Here is a 23,427-nt window from a genome sequence, read left to right as displayed (position 1 = left end):
ATGGGAGACAAGCTGCCGGAGCCTCACGCCAGCTCTTCCCCTGCTGTGGCTGCCAGCTCGGAGGCGGAGGAAATCGAGGTGCTGGACTCTGAGGATGTCCTACCTATGGCTGCAGAGGATGTAAGTTTCCTTTGCTCGTTGGCTTCCACCCGGGCCAGGTTAATCGGCTCAAGCTATTTATAGCTGGAGTGCGGGCTGGGAGGGGAATAGGGCTGGTGACCCCCGAGGGTGACGGCAAAGCCGCTGTCCCCGCCGCCCTGCGCTCCCCTCGTCACCGGATGTCTGCGGGCTCTGGTAACTGCTGGGCTGCCTCCGTCCCCGGAGCAGCAGTTCCCTTGTCCCTGCCCCAGCCCGGAAAGCCCCGGCGGCAGCGGCTCGAACAGGCTCCGGTCCGCTCGGCGCCGACGGGGAGATGCTGGCTCACGGCAGACTGCAGCCAGCTGGGGCTGCGTAGAGGCGTCTGTAGACGCTGAAGAGCAGCTGACGCCTCGGCTCGAGTGGCTTCCTAGGGACAGAGAGCTTTTCCAGAGCCCCAGCCACTCACAGGGTGACAGATGGGAAACGTTCCCGCTCTCGGGAGCCTATTTCGTCCTCCGTTCCCTGAACAGCAAACGGCCGAGGAAGTTGTGGGGTTTTTTTGTTTTTTTTTTTTTCCCCGCCTCGGCAGCTCTGATTGCACCTGAGGGTGGGATCACTTGGCACCCTCTCTCTGACTCTGCTCAGCCAAGTGGTCCTGCGTGCTCTGAATCTGCTCCTGCGGGGCTGAGCAGCAAAGCCCGCAGAGCTGAGGCGGTACTTAAGCATCTACCAGTCCCGAAGGCAGGAGCAAGCTGCGCACCTGTCTGGGAGCAGATCCTCCGTTCCTGGTGCATCTCAAGATTGCTTGCAGCTCTCCTTTCCAGCAAACTCTGCTGGGATGAGGACTGTGCAAAGTGTAGAGTCTGCAAGCTCAGCCTCTATTCCTGCCTACAGAGACATGAAGCACTGGTACTGAATGTCTTTCTGAATTGGGTTCTGACTCGGGTCTTTAGCAGTGTGAAAGAGACCCTTGTGAACTAAGCCTCCAGCAATCCCCTTTCCATTCCCTTTACCCTCTGCTTTTGTGACAGAACCCGCCAGGGGCTGCTTAGAGGCAGTGCCTGCTTCTCACCCCCCAGCCCTTCTCAATCACCTAGAATTTGGTTGCCGTTGGATTTTCCTCCCAGAGGGTAGCAGAGGAAGTGCAGTTGCCTGGGTGAGCTGCATTCCCCAGGCTGTTCCTAAAGCGCTGTAAGCTCGGGAAGGAACATGTGATGCTGTTGACCTTTGCTGCAACACTGTCAGGCAGTCCTAAGAGGAGCATGCCTGGGGTATGTGTGGCTCTCACTTGGAAATGATGGCTTTCCAGGAGCTTTCTTGGTCCACGTTTCCAAATCCCAGTGCTTGTTTACCTCAGACTGTAACCTTTTCTTTCCTGACAAATTTTGTGCTTATCTGCATGGTCTACAAGAAAGATTTCCTGTGGTGATATACATGGGCCCCTTGGAGCTGCTCCAGCCTCCACAGGAATACAGCCATTAGCAATTCAATCTTGCCAGGGGCCCAGGAGATGCTGAGGTGATGAGTGCCTGGCTGGATTTGGCTCCTGAGACTGGAGAGAGACTTTGAGCTTTCCTTGGTGAAATCCAGATTCTCATCCTAGTTCTGCTGCTGACTTGCTGCCTGACCTTGAAGTAGGACAGCCTGGGTCTGGTCCAGCTCACAGTGTCTCGCCCTTACGCTGGGAGCTGCATTGTCATTTGATTCTGGTACCTTGTTTTCTGCAATCAACAAAAGGAGCTAGAGCCTGCCAGTTGCATTGGTTATAGGAAGCTGCTGAGACCTGGCAGTAGATGATGTGACAGAAGCCTGAGGTATTGTATATCATCTGCAAGTTGGAGCAGCAGGAAGTGGTGTAAATGTCCCCCTCCTCCTCCTCAGCCAAGATTTCCTGCTGAATCGAGCAGGCTACAGAGCATCATCTCTGAAAACCCAAACTGCTCTGTGCTAGGAGTGTGCCCCACTGAGACCTATCTGGTGGTGATTTTCAGATTGCTTTTGAAAGCTTGATGTAAGCTCTCTGACTTGACCAGCAAGAAGTGACACAAGGTCAGGTTTTTATGTGTTATTAACCACTACAGTATTAGGCAGTGGAGATTTGGCTGGTACAGCCTTGCAGTGTGTAACAGCTCAGCTGTGATGTCATTTCAACTCTTGGAGCAGTGTTGCCCAAAACCAGGATTCAGGCAATCCTAAAATGTTCTATTTAAAGTGTTGGGCTGATTTATGATGATGAATGGGACACAGTCCTGGGGAGGAGGGGAGCCAACAATTTAGCTGATTAAGTGGAATTCAGTGGCCTGATATCGCACTGTCTCTCCAGTCAGTTCTGCTTTAGGTCTGCCTAACATGTGAAATGTTCTTCCAGGACCGGATAAGACTCTCACCAGAGCTCTGCTTTGTGCACAGCACAGTGAGAAAATTTGCTTCTGCAAGTCTGATGTTTGTTACTTTGTTAATTTTGCTTTTCTGGGAAGGTGAATGAGGCAGAAACCAAGGGTTGGGTTGAACAGCACTGCAGACAGGAGAGCTGGAAATGTGCAAGGTTATTCTGAGGACTCCAAGCCAGTGGTTACCCCACTGTTGCCCCATGGAGATGAGAGAGACCTTGCAGCAAGTCCACGCCTCAGTTAGGAGAAGGCAGCAGACAAAACTCTGGCAAACCATCAAGGTGGTCTCTGTGCCAGTGTTGGGTCACAAAATCTCAGAAAGTGGTCTAAAAAACCACTGCTAATTCCTCCCTCCCCTCAATATACACCAAGCTTTCTTGATCCCTGTGAGTTAAAAAGCCTTTTATTCCTTGCTTGCCCACAAGCAGACAAAGCAGGAGAAAACAGAATTAACACATGAATGTTCTGAGTTCATCCTCATGTGGATTTGTAAATGAGAACTGTCCTCCCTGGGGTTGGTAGATTCCCCTGGAAGGGCAGGTGATTCTGGGATGAAGAAAGATGTTGCAAATGGCACTCAATCATTTGGTTATTAGAATATACTTCTACAGTTTGCTGCATGTTAATGCCGTTGCTCTTATACCTTCTTTTTCTTCTTTTTCTTCCCTCATGCGTTGCCTCTCAGCACTGGAAAGCCTTATTTGATCAGGTATGTGAACAACTGATGAATTGTCTCTGTCTAGTGAGCAAAGAGTCTAACCTCCAGTTAATTTCCTTTGTACTAGATCTTCCCTGCATTTAAAATACAGCCTAGGAGGAACGTGCTTTGTGCTCCCAATCCCCAGGGTGCCAGTGTGCAAGTCAGAATCATCATTACTGCTTTGGGCCTTCCTCTCAGTTCCTCTTCAGAGCAGGCAGGGACAGAAGCAGGCCCAGCCTGGCTTATCCCTGATAGCACAGGGACTCTATTCGCTGCTAGTTGTGCTCTCCTTGCTCTCTGGATTAAAAGATCTTCTCTCTGAGGCAGGTAAATTGAGACCTGTTAAACCAGCCCACTTTGGAATGGCACCTCAGCTGCTAAAGTGACTTTTGTGGGGTTGCATCCTCTAGAAAAGGATCTGCTACTTTAAACGTGTGCAGAATTAGCAAGGTATCTGCTTCTGTACCAAAGACAGTGGCTCTATCAGGTGAATGCCTTGGGTCAGATCCATGGCTGACTGAAATCAGCACAGCTCTGAGGAGCTCTGGCTTTCATCTGCTGGGAATTTGAGTTGTGGATTCTAGTTTGTAAATTATGCTTTTAGCTGCTGTAACTGACATGTCTGCTTTGTGGTCTTCCTTCCACCTGCCAGGTTGAAATGTGAAGCAGCTATAAACTGAAGAACTTCTCTAGGGTTGACTTGCTTCTAAACTGCAGCACATTCTTGATGCCATAACCTTTTGTGCTGTTGCATGCATGTAAATGTCACCTTCTGCAAGTGACTTACTCTGGAGCTGGCATCATCCTGGTGATACTGAAGTTTGGGAGGGATTTTATCCCTGCTTTATGAGGTGATAATCTTGCTTCTACATCTGGCTGAGCTGCAAACCCAAAAGTTCTGCTGCAGTCTCTTCAAAAGAATGTCCTTGGTAACCTGGGGCTCCTATTAGCATCCAGCTAATAACTGGGCTGCCTGTCCTGGTGAGTGCTGGTTCCCACCCGCCCAGCTGTGCCCACTGCTGAGCGACGTGTCTGGACTGCAGCACGTTTGTTGCTGTACAGTCAGGCAAGCTGGCAGTTGGGAACTGGATTACTCTCATTGTTGATCACACCTAAAGTGTGTGGTGTGTTTGAGTTTGCTGAGGCTCCTGGGTATGGTGCCATTCAGGAGGTGGATGCAGGATAAATTACTGGTGATCTGGGCTGAATGGTTGTTTCAGCCACTTTGAATTCTCTCCCACCTCAAACGCTGGCCTTAATTTAGAGTCTGATTCTACAAGCATCCTTTGAAGTCCTTGAGTCCTTGTGGGATGGGGCTCTTGGCTGGTAGCTACCTCAGGCTCGAAGAGAGGAATCTGTAATTTCCCACTGGACTGGCTTGAATAGTAGAAGGGGGGAGGTTCATTCTTTCTTTTTCTTTTAAGGGAGGGGAGAGTTTGACTGTTTGGATTTACAGAACATTGCCCCAGTAACAAGGGAATGGGCTATAAAGGCAGACCTTCAATAATTAGCTATGTTTCAATTAGGGCTGCAGCTGAAATCGAAGCCTTGTCTGTAAGGCGTCATTATCAAAGAGAATGCAACCTGTGACAACTAGTCCTGAGTCCTGAATAAATCAACAATGTCCTTGTTGCCTGTGGGCAAAGCCAAGGAGCTGACGTCTTCCTTGAGCATGGTACCAGCAGTGCAATTAGCCCTGCAGTGATTTGCAAGATTCTGTTTGTCATGGAACAAGGTTACTATTCCCAGCAGCTCCATGCTGGTGGGAGAGGGGAGCGTTTTGTTTGGCTCTGATTGGAATCCATGTGAAACATGAGGACAGGCTTGAGAGCTACAGAAAGCCTCTGTGTTGAAACTTGGAATAGCTGTAGCTCTCCTTGGGAGATGGGACCTGGCCTTGTGTGGACTTAAAAAGTGGAGATGTGTGGCTGGAGATCCACGTGCCCTGTGCATTTGTGACCCATGGGCTGGGGCTGAAGTTTGATAGCCACCCTGTCAGCTGAGACACGTGGGCCTCTGTGTTCACCACCTCCCAGGAGAGCAGGGGAGCACAGGAGGGCTATGTCAGAGAAGCTGGGAGTTCACAGGCTGGCAGGCTGCAAGTCTCTTCTTTCTGGGCTGATAGAGTGTGACAGAAATCGTCATTTCCCCACTTGCTTTTGAGGGGAGAATTTTTTTTTTCTGTGGGAAGATTTTGTTTTTCTTACTTTTATTTAGGGTTACTGACAAAAAAAGCTTCTATCTAGGCATACAAAATTAAAGGGCTCGGCTTTTTTTATGGCCACCTCCAACATCTTAAATTAAATATTCAAAAGTTCTTGATGAAAATTGCTGCTCAGCTATAACACAGTGCTTTTTGTTTGTTTATTTTGGGGGATAAAAGTGACTGAAAGTGCTTTCTGGAGGAATTTTTTATTTGTTTCGCTCTAGCTCTAATGGGTCATGCTGGGAGCTGTCAGTGACTCAAGTCAGTATCTCCAGCCACTTGCAAATTGCTGCTTTTTAAGAAGTAAAAGAACTTAAATTTGACCGAAACAAAGAGGCAGATTCAATCCTGCTTCCTAGGCTTTGAGGGCAAAGTCTTGACTCCACTGAAGCAAGTCCCAAAATTCTTTGTGAATTTGGAGGAGTCAGCACTTCACCTCAGTGTTTGGGAGCAGACAGACTCAGGCTTTCAGTGCTGCAGCCAGGCAGTTCCAATACAGCTGCTGCTTCATTCCGTGCTTACGAGATGTGGGTTTTATTACAAGGCCATGGCCCTCGGGCAGCTCTAACTCACTTTTATTTGGGAACTTTTATAGGGATTCATACATTTATTTATTGTGCTCATAAGCACCCTCCACCCCCACACACACATTAGCTCCGCATCTGCTGCCTTCTGCAGAGTCTGCGCTGTCGCTGAGCACTCCACGCTGTCTCTGTGTGGAATTCAAGCTCTGAGCAGAGCAAGACATTGCCTCTCTCTACCCACCCTGCAGTCACTTGGGGTTGTCTTCATTTGTTCCTCGCTGACCAAAGCAATATCTTTTGTTAATCTTCTGGTAAAGTTTATGATGTGATAGTCCCAGGAGCATGTCCTCACAGTTTCACACTTCTAATATGATTCCTTATTAATTGCCTTGCACACAAACTTTAAAACATCTCATTGTCCTTGTTGAAGCCACTTTGTCTGAGAGAGAGTGAGTGTGCACATCAATCTCCTGAGGGCCTGTTCCTGCTTTGCTATGTCCTTTCTAGGGTCTTGGGTGCCCCTGCTTTAGAGATGACCACAGATAATCAGTATTATCCATCCCTTGGCTGTGCTGAGTGAAAAGGGCTATCCAGGAGGACAATGTTTGTGGTTAGGACAGATCTGCCTTCTGACAGTGGCTTTTAGCCTTGTTAGATGCCAAGAGCTTGGATCATCTTCTGTTTCCCCATCCCAGTAACTGCTGGGACTTCAAGGGTGAATTAACCTTATCAGCTGTCATCAAAGAGTTCTCACTTCTTCTCACCGATACCCTGGTCTGTAGTCATGACAACAAACTTGTCTTAAATAGACACACTCAAAACTCTCAGAAAAGCCCCTCCTCGCTGGCTCAGCACCTTGATCCTATTGCTTGTCAATCCAGGCTGTGTTTTTGTTGCAGCTGCTTTAGAAATCCTGGATTCCTTCCTGAGACTTGTACGTGGGTGTGATGGCAACAGATGAGCAGAGTTTATGGGGAACGCAGAGAGAGGCCAAATTACCCAGTCTGTGTAGGCAGCTAATGGAAAACTTGAGCTCAGAAACAAGGCCGTAGAGATATTGTGGACCAGACATGCACTTGCCAGGAGGAGTTCAGTTGCTGACACTACCAGCAGTGGGTGCAGCTGAACTTGCTCTGCCGTGGTCTCATAAAACATTAAAATATGCTTGAAAAGATGCTGACTTGGCAGCTTTCTTAAATCCAGGGCTGGTTCTTGCATGACTCAAATTGCAAAGCAATCCATAAAATCAGGCAAGCTATTGTCATGGCCGATAGTAGCTGAGAAAAAAAGATCATTGAGTTAAATAAGTCTGTGTTAACTGTGTCCCTTTTCTCTGGATGGCTTTTAACATAGGTAGGATGAGATATTTCCCACATTGTGAAAGAAATTCCAGTTTGTTTACTGGGGCACTGTTGAGCTAAATATCACACTTCACTTTGACAAGTTTCCCTGCCTGTTGTTGCTGGCTGGAAGGCCTTGCCAGGCAGGTCTCTTTGAGGCTTGTCTGTAACCTTAAGGTCCCTGTCTGAATTTTGCACTACAGCTGGCTTTTCGGAGCAGTGTTTGTCAGAACATATGTCTGTATTTATGTGGAGTGGTGCTTCAGAGAGGAGATTATTTCATAGACTTGTTACTTCATCTCCTAAAGTGGAGAATCAGAGGTGCTGGTGGGAAGACTGTCCACAGTTGTAACAGATTAGCATCCAAGCCTGAAACCAGGGTCTGCCTTGTCTGCTGTATTCAATGCTTCTGTGAGTGTGACAAGAAATTTGCCCCCTTCTCCCCCTCCACCAAGCTGTGCATTGTAAAGCCAAAGACACTTTAAAAGCTACAAGGGTCTCTTGGCAATGCACAGAGGGGGCTCTGCATCTGCCCCATGCCTTGAAGTTTAATCTCATTTACAGTTGTCAGTGTGGGCTGCTGGAGGACATGAAAGGCAGAGGACAAGGAGGGACAATAGATTAGTCTCGAGCAGAGGGCACTGGGACTGCACCTGCCTGGGCCACTACCTTGAGGAGGGGTGGCAATGGCAGCTGAGCATGTGTCATCTGCTGCTCTTTGAGGGCCCAGCCATGGAGCATGCGATTAATGACTCAGGGGGCTGGGCTTTTGTCAGCCATAAAGCCCTGGGATTTCGGCAGGGCTCTCAGGCCTTCTTTCTGAGCAGCACCATCACTTTACATTTCTCAAGTGGCGTTTTGGTCACATCAAGCTGCTGGCTGTGGCCACAATGCTTCCCTTTCTCCTCCCTCCCCAAACTGGGCTGACCTTTGTCATGCGGCATTAACCCTTTGACTCCTCCACTTCGGGTTATAGGGTTGGGGAAAAAAAAGAGAGTCCCTTCAAATTCATTGCCCTGTGGACAGACTTGAAGAGAAGAATGGGCTGGTAGGAGAGGATCTGGTTTTGCTGGAGGAGATTGATTTACTGATGCTTTCTGGATTCTTAGCCCCTTGTTGTCTTTTGCCAGAGGCTCTTTGAATACAGCAGCCTCAGGGAAAGAGTGGAGAGGAAATTATCCTTCTTTCAGTCAAGGAGGGAAACTGAGGCATCGAACGGCAAATAGCTGTCTGAGAAAATATTCTCTCTGCAGGGTAATGTCTTGTCTTCTAGCATGCCTGGATTAGCCTGTGCCCATCCCCAGTGTCGTTACAGTGGATGGCAATGTCCCAGCACTTCAAGGCTTATACCCGGATTTGGCTTGTAGCCACACTGCTCTGGAGTGATGGCTCAGCATGAAAAAGCTACATAGAGGTCACTAATGATCTTCCCGCCTCCTGCAGGATGAACAGCAAAAATTCCCCAAATTCCTGCTTGATCTTCTAATGCCTCTGCACACTGAACACCAGCCAGCCCTTGAGCTGGATGCGGGTCTCTGGGGTTGTCTGTGCTTACACCTTCCCTGCAGGGTGGCAGGTTTGTGATCAGCTGCCCCATTTCCCTGGCTGTATGGAGACTCGTCTCACCAGCCTGTACACAGTCTGTTGGCTTTGCCTAGTGCAGACATCTGGGAGCAGAAGCCATCCACATGAGCCAGATATCAGCAGTGCAGCAAACACAGCACTACTGAGTTGGTGCTGGTAGAGGTAGCATCTCCTGGAAAGCTGGAAGGAGTCGCACCAAACACACCGAAAAGCACATGGACGCTGAGTCAGTCTTACACAGCTTGTGAGTTACTGGCAGCTTGATGCCTCTAGATTTGTAAAAGCCTCAGGAGGCTTCTTACTCATTACACATTTGTGTACCTTCCACATGGGAGCTGCCTCCAAACCTGCACGTTGGAGAGCAGTGTCCAAGAGGGATGGTGAGTGGCATTCAGCCTTTGGCTCTGCTGCCTGCCAGTGCCAGCTGCAGGGGCAGGCTGTGGGAGCTGCACTCTGCCCTCTGTGAGCAAGAGGTGTTAGGCACAGAGATCCTTGCTAACACATTGTTCTCAAATCCTGTCTTGCACATAGAAAACCAGTGAAGCAATAAAAGCATTTAAGTCTTCATCTTTCAAAAGAAAGCAGGGAAAAACCATAAACAGAGAGTGGATTGATGCTGCTCTGCACATGAGCTGGTGCTTTGTGCTCTGTGGCTGTGTGCTCCCTTATGATAGAGAAGGGGAAGAGATCATCCAGTCTCCAGAGAAACAAGACAGCTGCTTAGCGAGTGGAAATGGTTTGGAGGTGCTTTTCTACACCATCATCACTTATGCCTGTAACATTTATAGGGCTTTTAAAGCTGCTCTGTACCAGATCTGGGAGGCAAATGTGGTAGGAAGTCTGATGTTGCTGTTGCCTTTCCTTATTTGTGGTTGGTGCAAATGTACCAGGGCATGTTTGCCAATTAAATGCAGCAGCGGGCATGTTTGATGGCAGCCAAGGAAACTATGATCTCCTTCTGCCTCTTGACTAGGTATTGTAGAGTGTGCTGGCCTGAATTCAACTTGGTACCAACACAAGTTGATGAAGGTGAGATCATGGGCTGTTTTACTGCCCTGCAGTACGTAGAGGCTGCTGAGGGAAGCTGATGTCTCAGTGCTCTGGATTTTTATATGATTCAAATATTTCATGTTTGCTGGTTCAAGCTGTAGCACATGGGACAGTCAATTCTTTCTCTTTCCTCTCCCAATCTCCTTAGTGGTGGCTGCTTGTGGTGATGCTGGGGATATTCTGTCACCAGAGACAAGATGTCTTGGTGAAATGTGTAAAGAAAGTCCTGAATGTTTGTGATCACACCAAGTCTCCCTTGGACTTTGAATTCCTTCAACTCTAAATTAAAACCCTAGCACCAGCAAGACACAGAATGTACTCCTAGTGTCTGTTCCTGTTGCTTAGGAACAGCTGTCTGCAGTGATCCTGTGTGGCTGGTGAGAAAAGTAACCATGTATGAAAAGGATGCTAAACAAGCGAGATCAATCTTACCCCTAGGAACTGTTCTTCATGTTCTTTGATACTTGACACACTCTGTAAGCAGTGCAATCCCTGGAGTTTCCTGAGGTAGCAAATAAGTGAGGTTGCTGGAGGCAAAGCTGTTTGTGAGTGTGATCAAACTTTTAGCCTCATGCACTTCTTCAGGGCAATGTTCCCTGAGGAGGCACCTCTTTTCCTCTGGGATCCTTCACGATCAGGTCCCAGTGATGACGGAGACCTTACTTTGTGTAGCAAACTTATTTGTGATGTCTGATGATAGTGGACGTGCTTGTTGCTGGCAGCCTACAGCCAGCAAGATGCAGCTGTGATTGCCTTGGCAGAGAGAGGATCATGTGAAAAATGGAAAGCTTCACAAACTGGATTATCTGATCCTATGTGCTCTGCCTTGGACTAGCAAAGCAGGCTGGTACCAGAACAGCCTCTGAAACAGCCCCATGCTTCTTCCCCTCTGCTGGCTTCCAGCCATGCTGAGAGGTAATGGGATTTGGGCCTTGAGCATCTTTCCTCACTGCAGGCAGTGGTCTCCATGGGAGAATGTTGGGTTTTAACCTTGTTCTTTGCACTGGGGAGGAAAATAAAAGTGTTTATTGTGGTTCCTTCTTCCATTTGAACTGCTGCCTCATCCCTCAGCTGCTCCCTCCTGGCCACTAATAGAGGAGTTGGTTTTGTGCTCAGTCTTATTATCGCTGGATTTATGTCTCTGGGTTTTCTCAAGCAGGGAAATCACAAACATTTTTCCTTCATGTGTCCTTTGTCAATAGTATTTTGGGTTTTGGAGAAGCGTTTATTTTGCATTTAGGCAGCCCCTATCGGAGAGACTTCTGTGAAGAGCATGGGAGATGGTTCTCCTGCTGCTGTCTTTGGTCTCTGAGCTGTTTCTGGAGACCATGGCTGGAGGAATAACTTCCTTCCAACCTAAATAAAGTGTCTGAAGAATCTTTACCAAGCTGTATATGTGCTTTATCACACTTGAACTTGTCAGCCCTGGGAAGGATTTGGGAATGTCTTGGGCATGTGTGTAGGTGCGCAGGATTGCTCTTGTGCCTTCCACATGTTAAAAATCCTGGTGTCGTCTCCTCTGGAGCTCTATGAACTCGAGTACGCTTGGCTCTTTGAGAGGAGTCTCCAGTGCTGGGCACCCTTACCAGAGGTTTTTGCTATTGCAGTGTTTTCCAGTCAAGCTGTATCCCACAGGCTGTAGTGTGCTGATGGGAACCTCCTGCCTGCAGTCATTTTCTCCTAGGCATTTGGAGAGGCCAGAGCCATGTCCTTTTGGGAAAGAGCACAACGGCCAGTTTATCTGCTTGTCAGGTGTGACAGGAACCAGCTTTTGTGGTGCAGAGAGCAGCAGCACAGCTTCACAGTTCTGTGAGAACTGAGGCTGGCTGGGTATTAAAGCTGCACACTCCCCTTCAGCAAGTCAGGTCCAGTGGGTGACTGCTCCCAGGACAGTGACAGCCACAGTGTCTCCTGAAAGAGTTGCCGTATATGACTGAAATAGCATCTGCTAGCCCTATTCCCTCTCTGACCTATGAGCTCAGAGCTGCCATTGCTGCACTGATTTATGGGATCTCTTAGGGTTGGGACCAGTGGCCAAGAAGAGCTGGGGCAGAAAAGTCATTTGTCAGCTGCTGATTTATGGCCCTAGCAAACAGTCCTGGAAAGCACAGTGAGAATTTTCTGGACTTTACACAGTTCCAGATGACTAGAAGTGCCAGGCTGTTGTTTGAGTAATATGGAGTAATAAAAATGTGAAAACTAATTAACTTTTGGGGTTACTGCAAACCAAACCAGTTCATGCAAAAAAATCCTGCATGCTCACAGGCAAGAGTGACTTTATGGGCTCATAAGCCTGTGTTTAATGACCAAGCATGTAGCACAATGCATGAAGTATGTTCCATTTGCTGACTTCCAAGGCTAAACAGAATGTACCAAGCTCTACAGTGAGAATCTGAACACCATCCTGGGATAATGGTGTTCTCTTTCATCCTTATTAATTATGTAGCTGATGTGTGGGTAGGTGTTTGACACAAAGCTGCACTGGATGGTTTGTTGTAGTCTAAACCAGCCTGAATCACACACACCCAAACTGAGCCAAAGCAGTTCATTCAAGGAGAGATGCTTTCTGCAGTGAGTGCTGTGGTCTTCCTGACGTCATTCTCTGCTCACTGTTCCTGGTGAGGTGTAACTGAATGAGCTCTTTCCCAATGGGAACACCAGGGTGTTTCTCTGGTGTCAGCAGGCAGTCAGCCCTGCTTTGGACCTGCCTGCTGTGATGAGGCCTCTCTGCATGTGCCAGTTGTGCTGGTGACATCAGAAAAGGGCTGTTTTGGAGTGCCCTGGTGTTGTGTTCCTCCCCAGTGCCAAGGCACTTACTGACATTGTATAGATGATCCAGCCTCTGGCATCCTACACCTGTTTAGAGGGGATGGCTGCCCATTCTTCCCACCTAATCAGGTGACTGAGGCAACCTTCTGTCTGTCCTGCCACTCCTGAATTACTCACAGCCCTTATCACTGGATGCTTAAATGCCTGTGTGGTTAACGCTGTGCCTGCTGATCCCTGCTCTCCTTTGCTAGGATCTATTAGTTCAGCTAGAGGCAGAGCTTTGTTTAGAGCCTTTGCTCACTGGGACACATGATACCACTTTGCTCATCACCCCAAAGAGCAGAGCTGACCCTTTTGCAGAACATAGGATTCTCTGAAGGAGTCATGTTTGAGCTGCAGTTCCTCATCAAGCTGCAGGCTGTACATGGCCTGTCCTCTCCCTCTGTTGTGAAGACAGGGGAGGAAGGCTGAATATTATACCAGGTCCCTTTGCTGCCCACTATATGGCTGTGGAATGAGGGAGCTTGATGTGGAGCTACCTGCTGCAGGGTTGTGTGCTGGCCAGGCCAGTGCCCACACCTGGGTCATACAGACAGAGGTTTATGTTGAACATGAGAAACAATTTCTTCCCCAGAAGGATTGTCTAGCCCTGGAACAAGCTGCCCAGGGCAGTGGTGGAGCACCATCCCTAAAAGCTGGGTAGATGTGCTGGTTTAGTGGTAACCTGGCAGTGCCAGGTTAACAGCTGGACTTGATCTTAAAGGTCTTTTCCAACTGAAGCCATTCTATGATTCTGTGTCTTGCAAGATGCAGGAGCAGGTATGTGGAGTTTGAAAGATAAACCACCTTAAAGGCTGGAGAACTGTGATGAGATTAAAAAAAAAATTAAAAATTATTAATTTATTTTAATATTCTGTTTCCGATGGGCACACTGGAATTGTCATGATGCTCAGTCCCAGAGCTGCAGCTAGCATGGCTCTATCCCAAGCTTTGGTTTTCTCTGCTAAGAGAAGTATTATTGCAGAGCTATTATTTGACCTAAAATAAGCATGTGTGCATACTCACTGCTATAGATTCTACTTTTTCATGCATCAAATCAAGTCCCTGTGGGTTTTCACCTCCCTCCCAGATCTGGCAGACAGTGAAAAAGGGAGCTATTTTTAAACTGAAATGTTCTGTGTTTCAAGTTCAGAGTATAAAATGTAGTTTTCCTCCTGACAAGTTTCAGGGCTGATTGCTACAAAACTCATTGTCTTTAAAGGAAGGATAAAACTTCCCACAGGAAGAGTAAAAGTTCTGGTTTCAGGGGCTATGGTTCTTGGTTCCTTTGAGAAACTGAGAAACAGTGGCAGTGACTGTCCTTGGATTAAAGAGTTTAGCAAGGTGAGGCACACAAGGTAAGAGGAGCTGCCTGTGATTTCATGGGCTGAGTAAATTTCTATCTTGGTTACCAATCTGGTAGCACCCAGCAGCCACGGCTGTGGTCTTTGCTGTGAGGGCTGTCTTAAGACAGTCTGTGGGCCACAGTGTGCTGGCACCTAATGAGGCTTCACAGGACAGCCAAGCTCTGAGCCCAGCAGACCTCACTCTGTCTTCCTCCTGCTGCAGCAGAGAAGCAGCTCTTGTCTCCTGGAGCTAGCTAGATCCTTGCTGTTTCTGTCTGGCCTTCATCTCCCTGGTGTTGCTCACCAGATATGTCACTAAGCAGCAGCAGAGAGCGACCCAGTGGCTCAGATCTGATTAACCTCTACAGCTTTATCCTGTGTCTTAATTAGATTAGCTGCAGGGGGTGGGTTTGCTGTCCCTGTTTTTTTTCTTGAACAGGTATTTATCACCCTGACATCTGATGCAACAGACAAGTTAGAGTAGCAAAACCTGAGAATAAAGTGGTGTTTGCTTCTTCCCCGCTGCTCAGTGTAACAGTGTGAGTGTAACAGCTCCTGTCTTTCTTTTCTGAAAAGCTGCTCTTGCTGGTGCCTGTGAGATGGGTCTGAGTGAGCCCTTCAGTTGGATCTCTTGGGAGGGGTGGGTCTCACCTAGCAGCCTGGATGCCAGACTAAGAGGCCCTGATTGCTCACTGCAGTTCTGTCTCATTTGGGAAGGATTTCTGTTCAGTAAAGCAGTGTTAATGTTCCATGTTCAGCATCTTTTATCTTTTCTCAGAGCTTTTTAGTTTCCTTCAGGGCCTGATTCTTCTGCACCTTAGGGCTTTTGCTTCTATCACTGCAGTGGCTGTGGGCTGTAGGGAATTTGCCTTATTCAGCACTGCAATAGCTCTTCCTCTTCGAGGGCTTCAAAGCTTGTTCTTCATTATCAATTCCTTTAGTTTCACAGGTGGGAACATGGAATAAGGAGATCAGTGATCAGAACCTGTTACAATGAGGGACAGGCTGCTACAGAACTACAACAAGGAATGGAATCCTTTTGATTGTGGGATTGCCCCTCATTCCTCGAGCTGCTACCTGCCTGGTGCTCAGCTGAGAAAATGAGAATCAGTTTACAGGAGACTTTTCCCCATGTCTGTCCTTCTGCCTGCAGCACCCAGTTACCTCTTCAACAAGCTTAAAATAGACCCCTTTCTTCTTGCCATAGCTGGAATTGTTCCTGGATTGGGCACTGGGGAGGGTCATTCATCTCCCTGGGATGATAGAAGGGGTACGTGCTGCTGAGAAGCTCTCTCACATCTGCTTCTAGATAGCTGTGCACAAAAAAGAGAGAATTGTAGGTGTGATATCAGAGCACGGCTCTGTTCCAGGAGGAATAATAGATGTTCCAGCACCTCTCGAGCTGTTACAAGATGAAAAGCATGGGTACATTAAAGCTGGTAATGCTGCCTACCTTGGCAAAAAGGCTCACAAATCGTTCCAGGGCTTTAATGTATGTTCAGATAATCTTTCTGCCATAGTGAGGACCAGGCCTTTGAATTCACTCCCTGCACTACAGCAGGGGCTGTAGTGAGCTGGTGAAAATGTAAGGCCAAGGAATTCCCTCTTTGCACAGGGCTTGAATGGGATTTCTTTGGGAACTCTGCATTACAGCCTCAAAGTAGAGGGCTCAGTGCTTCACTGCATCTGGGGTGCTTTCTTGGGGTCTGAGGGCTCTGTTACTGCTCCTGCAGGCAATGTGCTCATTAAGCTGAATGACAATGGGTGTTAGTTTCCCTTTCCAGATGTAAAGGGAAAGCATTTTGGTATTGCATCTCCACTGACCTTCAGCAGCTTGCAGGCTGGGGAGCTGCAGAGGATGACTGATCCATTAAGAGACAGAATTTGATGCTCATGAAAATAAATGCATTTAAGGTTGCATGGCAATGGTTTGCTTGAATTTTGAAGTCTCCTGAGGATCTCTTACTTGGAATTCTGCAGCTCAGGCCTTATTTGCTACAAAAGCAACACAAATGGAGAGGCCCTGTGGTTGCAGAGGGTTGGCTGTCCTTTTGTCCGTGAGCATCACTTATACTTTTTCTGTATCAAATGTTATAACAAGGAAGCTGTGAAAATGTGTGCAATGATATCTGAAAATGTGTGCAATGATATCTGAAAATGTGTGCAATGATATCTGAAAACAAAGCACTGCAGGACAAACTCACTGTGCCCACAGAGCTGTCTGTCTTTGGAGATCTGTTCAGATACTGTTTTTCAGGAAAAGCCATGTTGGAGTAGGTAATTTTTCATTATTAGGTTTTCATGAAGGGCTGCAGAGAACTAAAAGGATTTTCTGGGTCATTAAAATAAGTACAGATCTGCCACTGTTGGATTTTAAACACCAGATGAAATCCTGCCCCCTCTGAAGGGGCCTCATTTGTTTCCTTTGGGGGCCTCATGCTGATTTCATTACTGATTTTGGAAGGGTAAGGACGTCCCCTGATTTTAATTTTACAGTAGTTCTTTAAGCACGCAGACATGGAAACATTAATTTTGTTTTGCTGAGGGTTTTACTAAAGGAAGCTCACACAACATGCACCCCTTCCGTGGGAGAGCACTCAAGTGATACATTTCATTTTCAAGGACATGAGTTTGTGATGATCCCTCAGCTTTTGAGAGGCTGCACTCAGAAAGCATCAGCACTTCTGGGTTTGCCTTTAGCACTGTGAAACAAATACTTCAGGTCTTCATCACTGATGCAAGCCTGGGATGAAGGGGCACCGGGAAATATGCAGGGACAGAGCCTGGTTCTATCTATTCCCCATCTGTCCCTCCCTCCCTCATCTTTGCTATCATTAATTGTTAGTGTCTGGCTGGAGAGATTGCCTCTTAGCATGGTGCTGATGGGATCTTCCCTCAGAGGATTAATGCTGCAGGGACTGACAGGCGACAGTATCCTTGCTGTGGGATGTTTGCCAATTGGGTGTGGGCTCAGCACTACTGCTCTTCCAGTTGCTCCAGTTCATGTCAGGACATAAGCAAAAGTCAGTTGCAGCTCCATGTCCCCTCACTGGGGCCAGCTGGCCACCTGTGGCCTGGTGTGCTGGGTTTGGGAGAGCCCTCCTGCACCCTGCTGCTTGTGTGCAGCCTTTGTCAAGGTTCTTTATATCAGCTGCACTGTCCCATGGAGGTGGTTTCACACTGGGCTCCTCAGATGATTTCCACTGTGAGGTTGCAGTGTTGTAATGAAGATGTGGATAAGGACAGCAGTATTTTGGGGATGTTGGCAGGAGGAGTTGAGTTGTCAGCTCTCACTGTATCAGGCTCCCTAGGTGGTTAATGTGTCTGTGAATCACACAAGTGCTTTCCCATAGCCTGGATTTCTATTCCTGCCTCAGCTGCCAGGATTTCATGGGATGCAGGTCCTAGGTTTTAGTGAAAGCACAGCCTCCTTTCCTTGTAAAGGCACTTGGTCTAGATTTCCTGTGCCCTGAAGCACAGCTGAGGGCCCTGTGAAGCTCATGGAACCCAGGCCCTGAGAGACGATGTTTCTGTGTCATTTGGTTCATTTTCCTGTGGAGTCTGTGTTTTTTGCCTGTAGTGCATGGGCAGCAGGGGAAGCATCCCTTGGTATTTTGGAAGATATATACTGTGTGGGTCTCCTGGTGGTAGTTTGGGGCATCCATCCTCTTCCTCTTTATGGCCTTTAGCTGAGCTTCTTTGTGCATGCTCTCCAGGCTGTCTGATTCAGTTCTTCTTATTGTTTGCACAGTTAATGATCCTTAGTTTACTTAGCAGATACATTCTATGAGGATTGCATATTCCTACATGTTCCTAGGTTAGCACAGTATCACTCGTTGCTTTTTCCCACAGGTGATGTGTGTCCTGCAGGAACCAAAGGGTAGTTGTTACCTTGCAAGGAAGATCTGGGGCCTGAAGGCACATTTTCTGTCTGTTGCACAGATGGTGACTCGCTTTTTCCAGTCAGGACAGACTTTCTGGGCTTTGAAGTTACCACACAGAGGAGGGTTTCCATGTGTGGTGGTGCTGCCTACAGCTGCACAAAAGCTTTCTACCAATCTAAAGCAAAACTTTATATGTAATCCATCTCAGATAGCCAAGTAAAACCAGCAGAATTGGCACCACAGGGCTCAATTTTGTGGGCTTGTTGGAGGGAATACTAGAAGATATTCACAGGTTTTAGAAGGGTTGTTGAATTTATATGGTTTTGGGTATGAAAATCCCCCTGGCTGGTATTCCCATGTCCCTTTAAGCCAGTTGAGATAACATTTCTTTTGTTTCTTTCATTAAAACTCTTTTTTATTCTGACTCATGGGACTGTACAAGTAGAAATTAGAATGCTGCTTTCCTTGCCCATCCTGTCTGCTCTTCATCCCCAGATCCTTTCAGCTCTCCCCAGCACTCCCCCCTTCTCTCCCCAGCTTGCCTTGAAGGGCTGGGAAAGCCAGCGCTGCCGCATTATGTTGCCTGTCTGATTGTCGTGGGGTTGTGTTTGTGTGGGGAAGGTCACCAGACAAAAAGACCACCAGGCAGGGGTGGGCGGGGGGTGCTCAGTCCCTCTCCATTCAGTCCTTGTGGCAATGGGTGGGAAGAGTCTTGTTTGCCTGATGAGATTTCAGGGGGTGATTGCTTTTTGTTTAGGTTCCTTCCATGGCTGCTGCATGGGCCCTGGGGGGGTACAGCAAAAGTAGAGCATGTGTATGAGATTCAGGGGGCTGAAGTATGCTGAGATATTCAAGAAGCAAAGCCATCAGTGCAGGAGTGACTGAACTGGAGCCAGCCATGGTGTGCTTGCAGGATGGAGACTGTCAGCAGTTGCTGGGGGGGGGTGTTTGTAGTATGGCCAGCCTAGGCTCTGGTGGGAGCTCTTCTTGGGTATCTGAATCCTGTGGGCTGAGATGCTTAGGGCCAGCTCTCTGGGCCTACCACAGTGGCTGTGCTTTCCTAAATATTTTTGAGACTTCCAGCCAGAGACTTTTATTTGCAGCATCTGCCTCCTTCCTTGCCCATCAGCTCCACAGTTCTGAGAGCAGTCTTGTGTTTAAACAGCGCCTGCTTCCTTATCATCCCTCTGAGGAGCTGAGGTGCCATCCCTTGGTGGAGCTCCCCTTCACACCCCCCCCCACCCCCCGCCCCCCCACCCCCACCCCCATCCTTAGGAGCAGCTCAGTCTGTATTTACCACTGGTGTGACAAAGGCAAACATTGTCAGGGACTCAGTGTAACTGTCCCAATTACCCCGAGGTCATTTGCATAAGAAAATTGCCCAAGCTGTGGTAGTGGCTTTGCCTCAGCTCTTTGATATGGGACACTTAGATCTGGGGACAGAAAAGGACCAGAGTTCCCAGGCTGAGTGTGGGCTGGGGAGAGGGTGACGGTTTTGGTCCCAACCAGCATGGGTACTGCAGCAGCCCTTCCTGGAAGGAGGGTGACTTGTTAGCTCCCAGCCTCTGGCACCACAAGACTGCCTGATTCAGCTGATAGCTACCAGTTTCCCAGAAGTGCAGGTTCAAGGAGCCTTGAGTGTTCTGAACTGTTCTGCCTAGCAGATCCTTCTTCTCTAGGGCATCTCTGTGTTTATTTATGTTTCTATTTTTAGTAGGTGTTGATCCTGCTTGAATGCTTTCAGACTAAGCAGTGACCTGCCTTTTGTTGTCACTTCCCTCAGGCACAGGTAACCTCTCCTTATGTTTGGATTTCTTCCAGAGAGCTGGCTGCTTCTGCAGGCAGGCACTGCAGGGAGAGGAAAGCAGCTGAAGCACAAGTCAGGAGGCAGGCTGGAGTCATGTCATCTCTTGACCCAAAGCAGGAGCTAGTGCTGCTAAGGTTTGCTCCTCTCACGGCACTGAGAATTTTTCATACCCCCTTCCCCTTTCTCCCAGTGCTATATGTAACACGAGCTGCCTGTGCCTGGGCTGGCAGATGGAAAAGCAAGACACTGGTCTCTTTGCAGTAATGGTTCTTCATGGGCTCAACTGGTTTGTGAAGCTGCACCGTTCAACCTTGTCAGCTTTGGCAGAACAGCCTTTATGGAGACCCTGTCAGTCCCTCTGTCACTGCTGTGTGTGCCTCTGCAAACACACATGCATCTCTTCACCTCCCTGCTGCTTCCAGGAGAGACTCTCACACCTGCACCTCTTTTCTTGTGCTTGTGGATATCTCCGAACTTAGCATACCTCTTCGGGGTGTTCTGATCTTTATCTTAACCCCTCCTTACCCCTCTAGTATTTAGCAATTTCCAGCTTGAACTAGTCAGTTACTAGGTGCGATGTAGCAGTGCTTCATGGAGGTGGCTGGAGCCGGGCAGCCCATCTCAAGTATTTTAAGCCTCTTGCATGCTTGGGTGAGTTAAGTCATCTCTCTGCCTTGGGATTTCAGTTCATGAAGTGGAGCTCTTTATGAGGTGGTACCACTGTGAATCATCAAGAGCACAAATTATAATTTCAAAGTGCACTCTGTGAAAGAGACCTGATAGCTAACGGCCGGATCCCAAGTCTCTGCCCTATGTTTTTGGACCTCCCTGAGAGGGTTTGATGATCCAGCCCAGATTTCTCAGGAATTCTTTTGCTGTTTCTTTGGGAAGAGGGCAAAGTCCTCATGCCAAGTTGTTGTTTGTGCTCTTGACTCCAGGATGCTGTCATTTTTTTGCCTGAAATCAGCTGCACTGATATTATTATGTTTATTGGTGTGAGAAAGGTCAAAAGAGAAGAGGACAGAACCAGAACCTCAAGCTGAGGCATGGATGGGCCCCTCATGGTTCCTCTAGCAACACTTGAAAAACCAGTTTGTATGTCTGACTTCCCTGATGTGTTGAAAAGGCAAAGTAGGGTCAAGTCTCAAATTTAAATTTATTTTCCTTTCCATTGTGTTTGTTTTTGAGGGCTGTGTCCCACCTTTTACTGGGTTTCTGTGACCTCCTATTTCAGCTTATGTGACAGTGGAGTCTATTTATGAGTGAACAAAACATGAGCTCCAGACACTGAGTTGGTTTTAAAATGGCTGTTTCCGACAAATACGAAAGACATTCTGAATAAAGGGCTATGATTTAAGACTTTACACTGTCGTTTGCAGAATGAGTCACTGTATTTTCTGCTTTGCAGTTGGGAAAATTAGATTTGACCCAGGATCATGCAAGGGGTGACTGATAGACCTAGGAGGATAACAGGAACTTTGGCCTATCTAAACCTGCACATGCAACAGGGATGGAGTGCATCCAGTTTTGAGCTCTGCCAGTGAGGTTCAAGTAATAAGATGTGTCCTGTCTAAATGCCTGCTTTTTCCCTAGCTGTAAAGAGGGTGGAGGTGAGTGAATACTGGTAAGCACAATTTTGTTTGTAATTCCCCAAAAGATTGGGGAAAATGCTTTTTGTTTCTCTGTGAGCAAAATATTGAATTTGACTGGAGCCAAACCATCTGGGCACTCTGAACATAAACATAAATGGTGATTTTCTAGTGGAACACTTTGAAAATGGCAATGTCCGAGGTTTTGGCCTTGTAGAATCGATGGCCTTGGACAATCAATGTTCAAGCTAAGGCAGATTCACAGGGAAGCCTTGGCATGACTGACATCTCCAAGCTTTTGCTTGGAAAAGTTTTCTTTGGAAACAATTTATCCTGGCTTTAGAAAGGGGGGGAAAACCTTGCAGATAATACCATGGTACCAGGGGCTTCTATGTCATACATGGAAACTGCACCTTGTCCTACCTATAGCATCTCCTGGGCTGCTGCTTGTAATTATCTTGGTGCTTTATCCCATCAGCTATTTCCGTATCACTGGCTCAGTTTTGCTACAGTTCCCTTTGATGGGGCCATCAAGCCTTTCGTGGCTGCTGTTGAGCTTCTCTGGGTTCATGAGAATTTGTTGACTGGGGGAAAAGAAGGTGCCCAGTGGTGGAGGGACAGGCAATGTTAATGCTGTCTGCTCCAGGCAGCTTTTCTGCTCCTGAATTAAAGTTCATGCTGTGTTACCTCTCTCTCTAAGGCCTTGTCAAGTCCATGTGGGAAGCTATTCTGCCTGCAGTATTTCACTTGGTGCTGCTCTGCTCTCTGTCTTGTTTCTCCTCCCTCTTTCCCCTTCCATTCAAGCGGCATCTTTCAGTCTTCCCCATTCAGGTCTCTCTTTGCTCTCTGCCCTGTGTAAAACTTCCATGCCCTCCCTACCATTCATCACCTCTTGCTCATTCACCTCCTTGTTTGCCTTTCTCCATTCATCTGGGCTTCCTCTCAGCCAGGCTGGGCTGCCCTCTCCTCCTGCCCCTTCCCCAGCTCTCCTTTTGTGTCTTTGCACTCCCTTCTCCATGACCATCCGCAGCACAGCAGTCTGCAGTGTAGTCTGTGAAGATGCTCTGCTAGAAACTAGCCCCACTTCATGGGCCAAATAATCCCCAGTGGAAGCCTGGTGGGATTGTTTTGGGTGGATTTGTCTCTCTAGTTACCCTAGCAGGTGAGAAGATTTATTTTTTTCTCCAACTCTCTTCCCACTTCCCAGAAATGCAGCATGATGCATGAATAGGAAGAGTATTGCAATTTCCTAGCCTTCCCTCTCTGCCTCTCCCTCCTGGCTTGTTTCCTCATTCAGTGGCTGCAGTTCTCAGGTGACTCTTTGTTGGGCTTGCTTTGATTTCCTCATTCCTGAGGAGCATAACATGCATTCTCTTATTTATGCTGGCTTTCTAAGTATGGTTGCTGCCTGTGCTTCCTCCGCTTTCTTCTTCTGATCATCTGGGCTGGGGTCACACCAGTTTTGGAACACGTGCTTTAAGTGTTACCCAGGAAATGGAATTTGTGAGTTGCAGTAACTAGGGGTTGCTGTTTCTACGTCTCAGTAAAGATACCATCCTGTGCTTGTGATGCCAACATGGCAAATACAGACCACAGGCTTCTGCCAAAGGTCCCCCATCCTGCTGTGAACCTGGTTCGTGCCAGCACTGAGCAGATGTCACCCTGTCCTGCTGAAGGAGCAGGGTGGCAGAACTGAGTGGGAGGTCTGCTTGCCTCTAGGTGAAGCTTTGCATGGTTAAACTGCACTCAAGCCAGTCTATTTGAGTGAGAGGCGGATGTTAGAGCTTGGGAAGAGCACACAGGCTTGTACTAGGGAGCAGGTGCTCTTTAAAGCATGTGTGAGCCCTGTTCTCAAGAGAAATCTGATTAGCTCAGGAAAGGAGCAGGAATGAGGCAGGCACGGAGGGGCTTTGCGTGAGTGCAGGTCTGGCTGACAGGATGAGTGCTCCCTTGTGTGGGAGGCTGTGAAGTGAGGACCCTGCTGTCTCCTGAGGCAGCAAGGAGCCCTGATACAGCTCAGGCAGGGCCAGGCTCTGTGACTTGTCAATGCTGTGGGAAGGAGCCTTTGCCCTGATAACTAAGAGAGGGATTTCAAACCATGCTGTGGTGCAGTGTGTTGTC

The 23,427-nt window shown here is 47.9% G+C and overlaps 1 protein-coding gene across 1 annotated transcript in view; it reads left to right on the top strand.

Moving 5' to 3' along the window:
• RHBDL3 (rhomboid like 3) overlaps positions 1 to 23,427 on the top strand; it is a 59,261-nt gene continuing 35,834 nt past the window's right edge. The window contains exons 1-2 of the mRNA XM_054393844.1: positions 1 to 120; positions 3,154 to 3,177. Coding sequence (XP_054249819.1) covers positions 1 to 120; positions 3,154 to 3,177 — 144 coding nt within the window. The remainder of the gene's footprint in view (positions 121 to 3,153; positions 3,178 to 23,427) is intronic.

This window comes from Indicator indicator, chromosome 29 (assembly GCF_027791375.1).
Source record: "Indicator indicator isolate 239-I01 chromosome 29, UM_Iind_1.1, whole genome shotgun sequence".
NCBI lineage: Eukaryota > Metazoa > Chordata > Aves > Piciformes > Indicatoridae > Indicator > Indicator indicator.
This window is presented reverse-complemented; position numbering and strand designations above follow the sequence as displayed.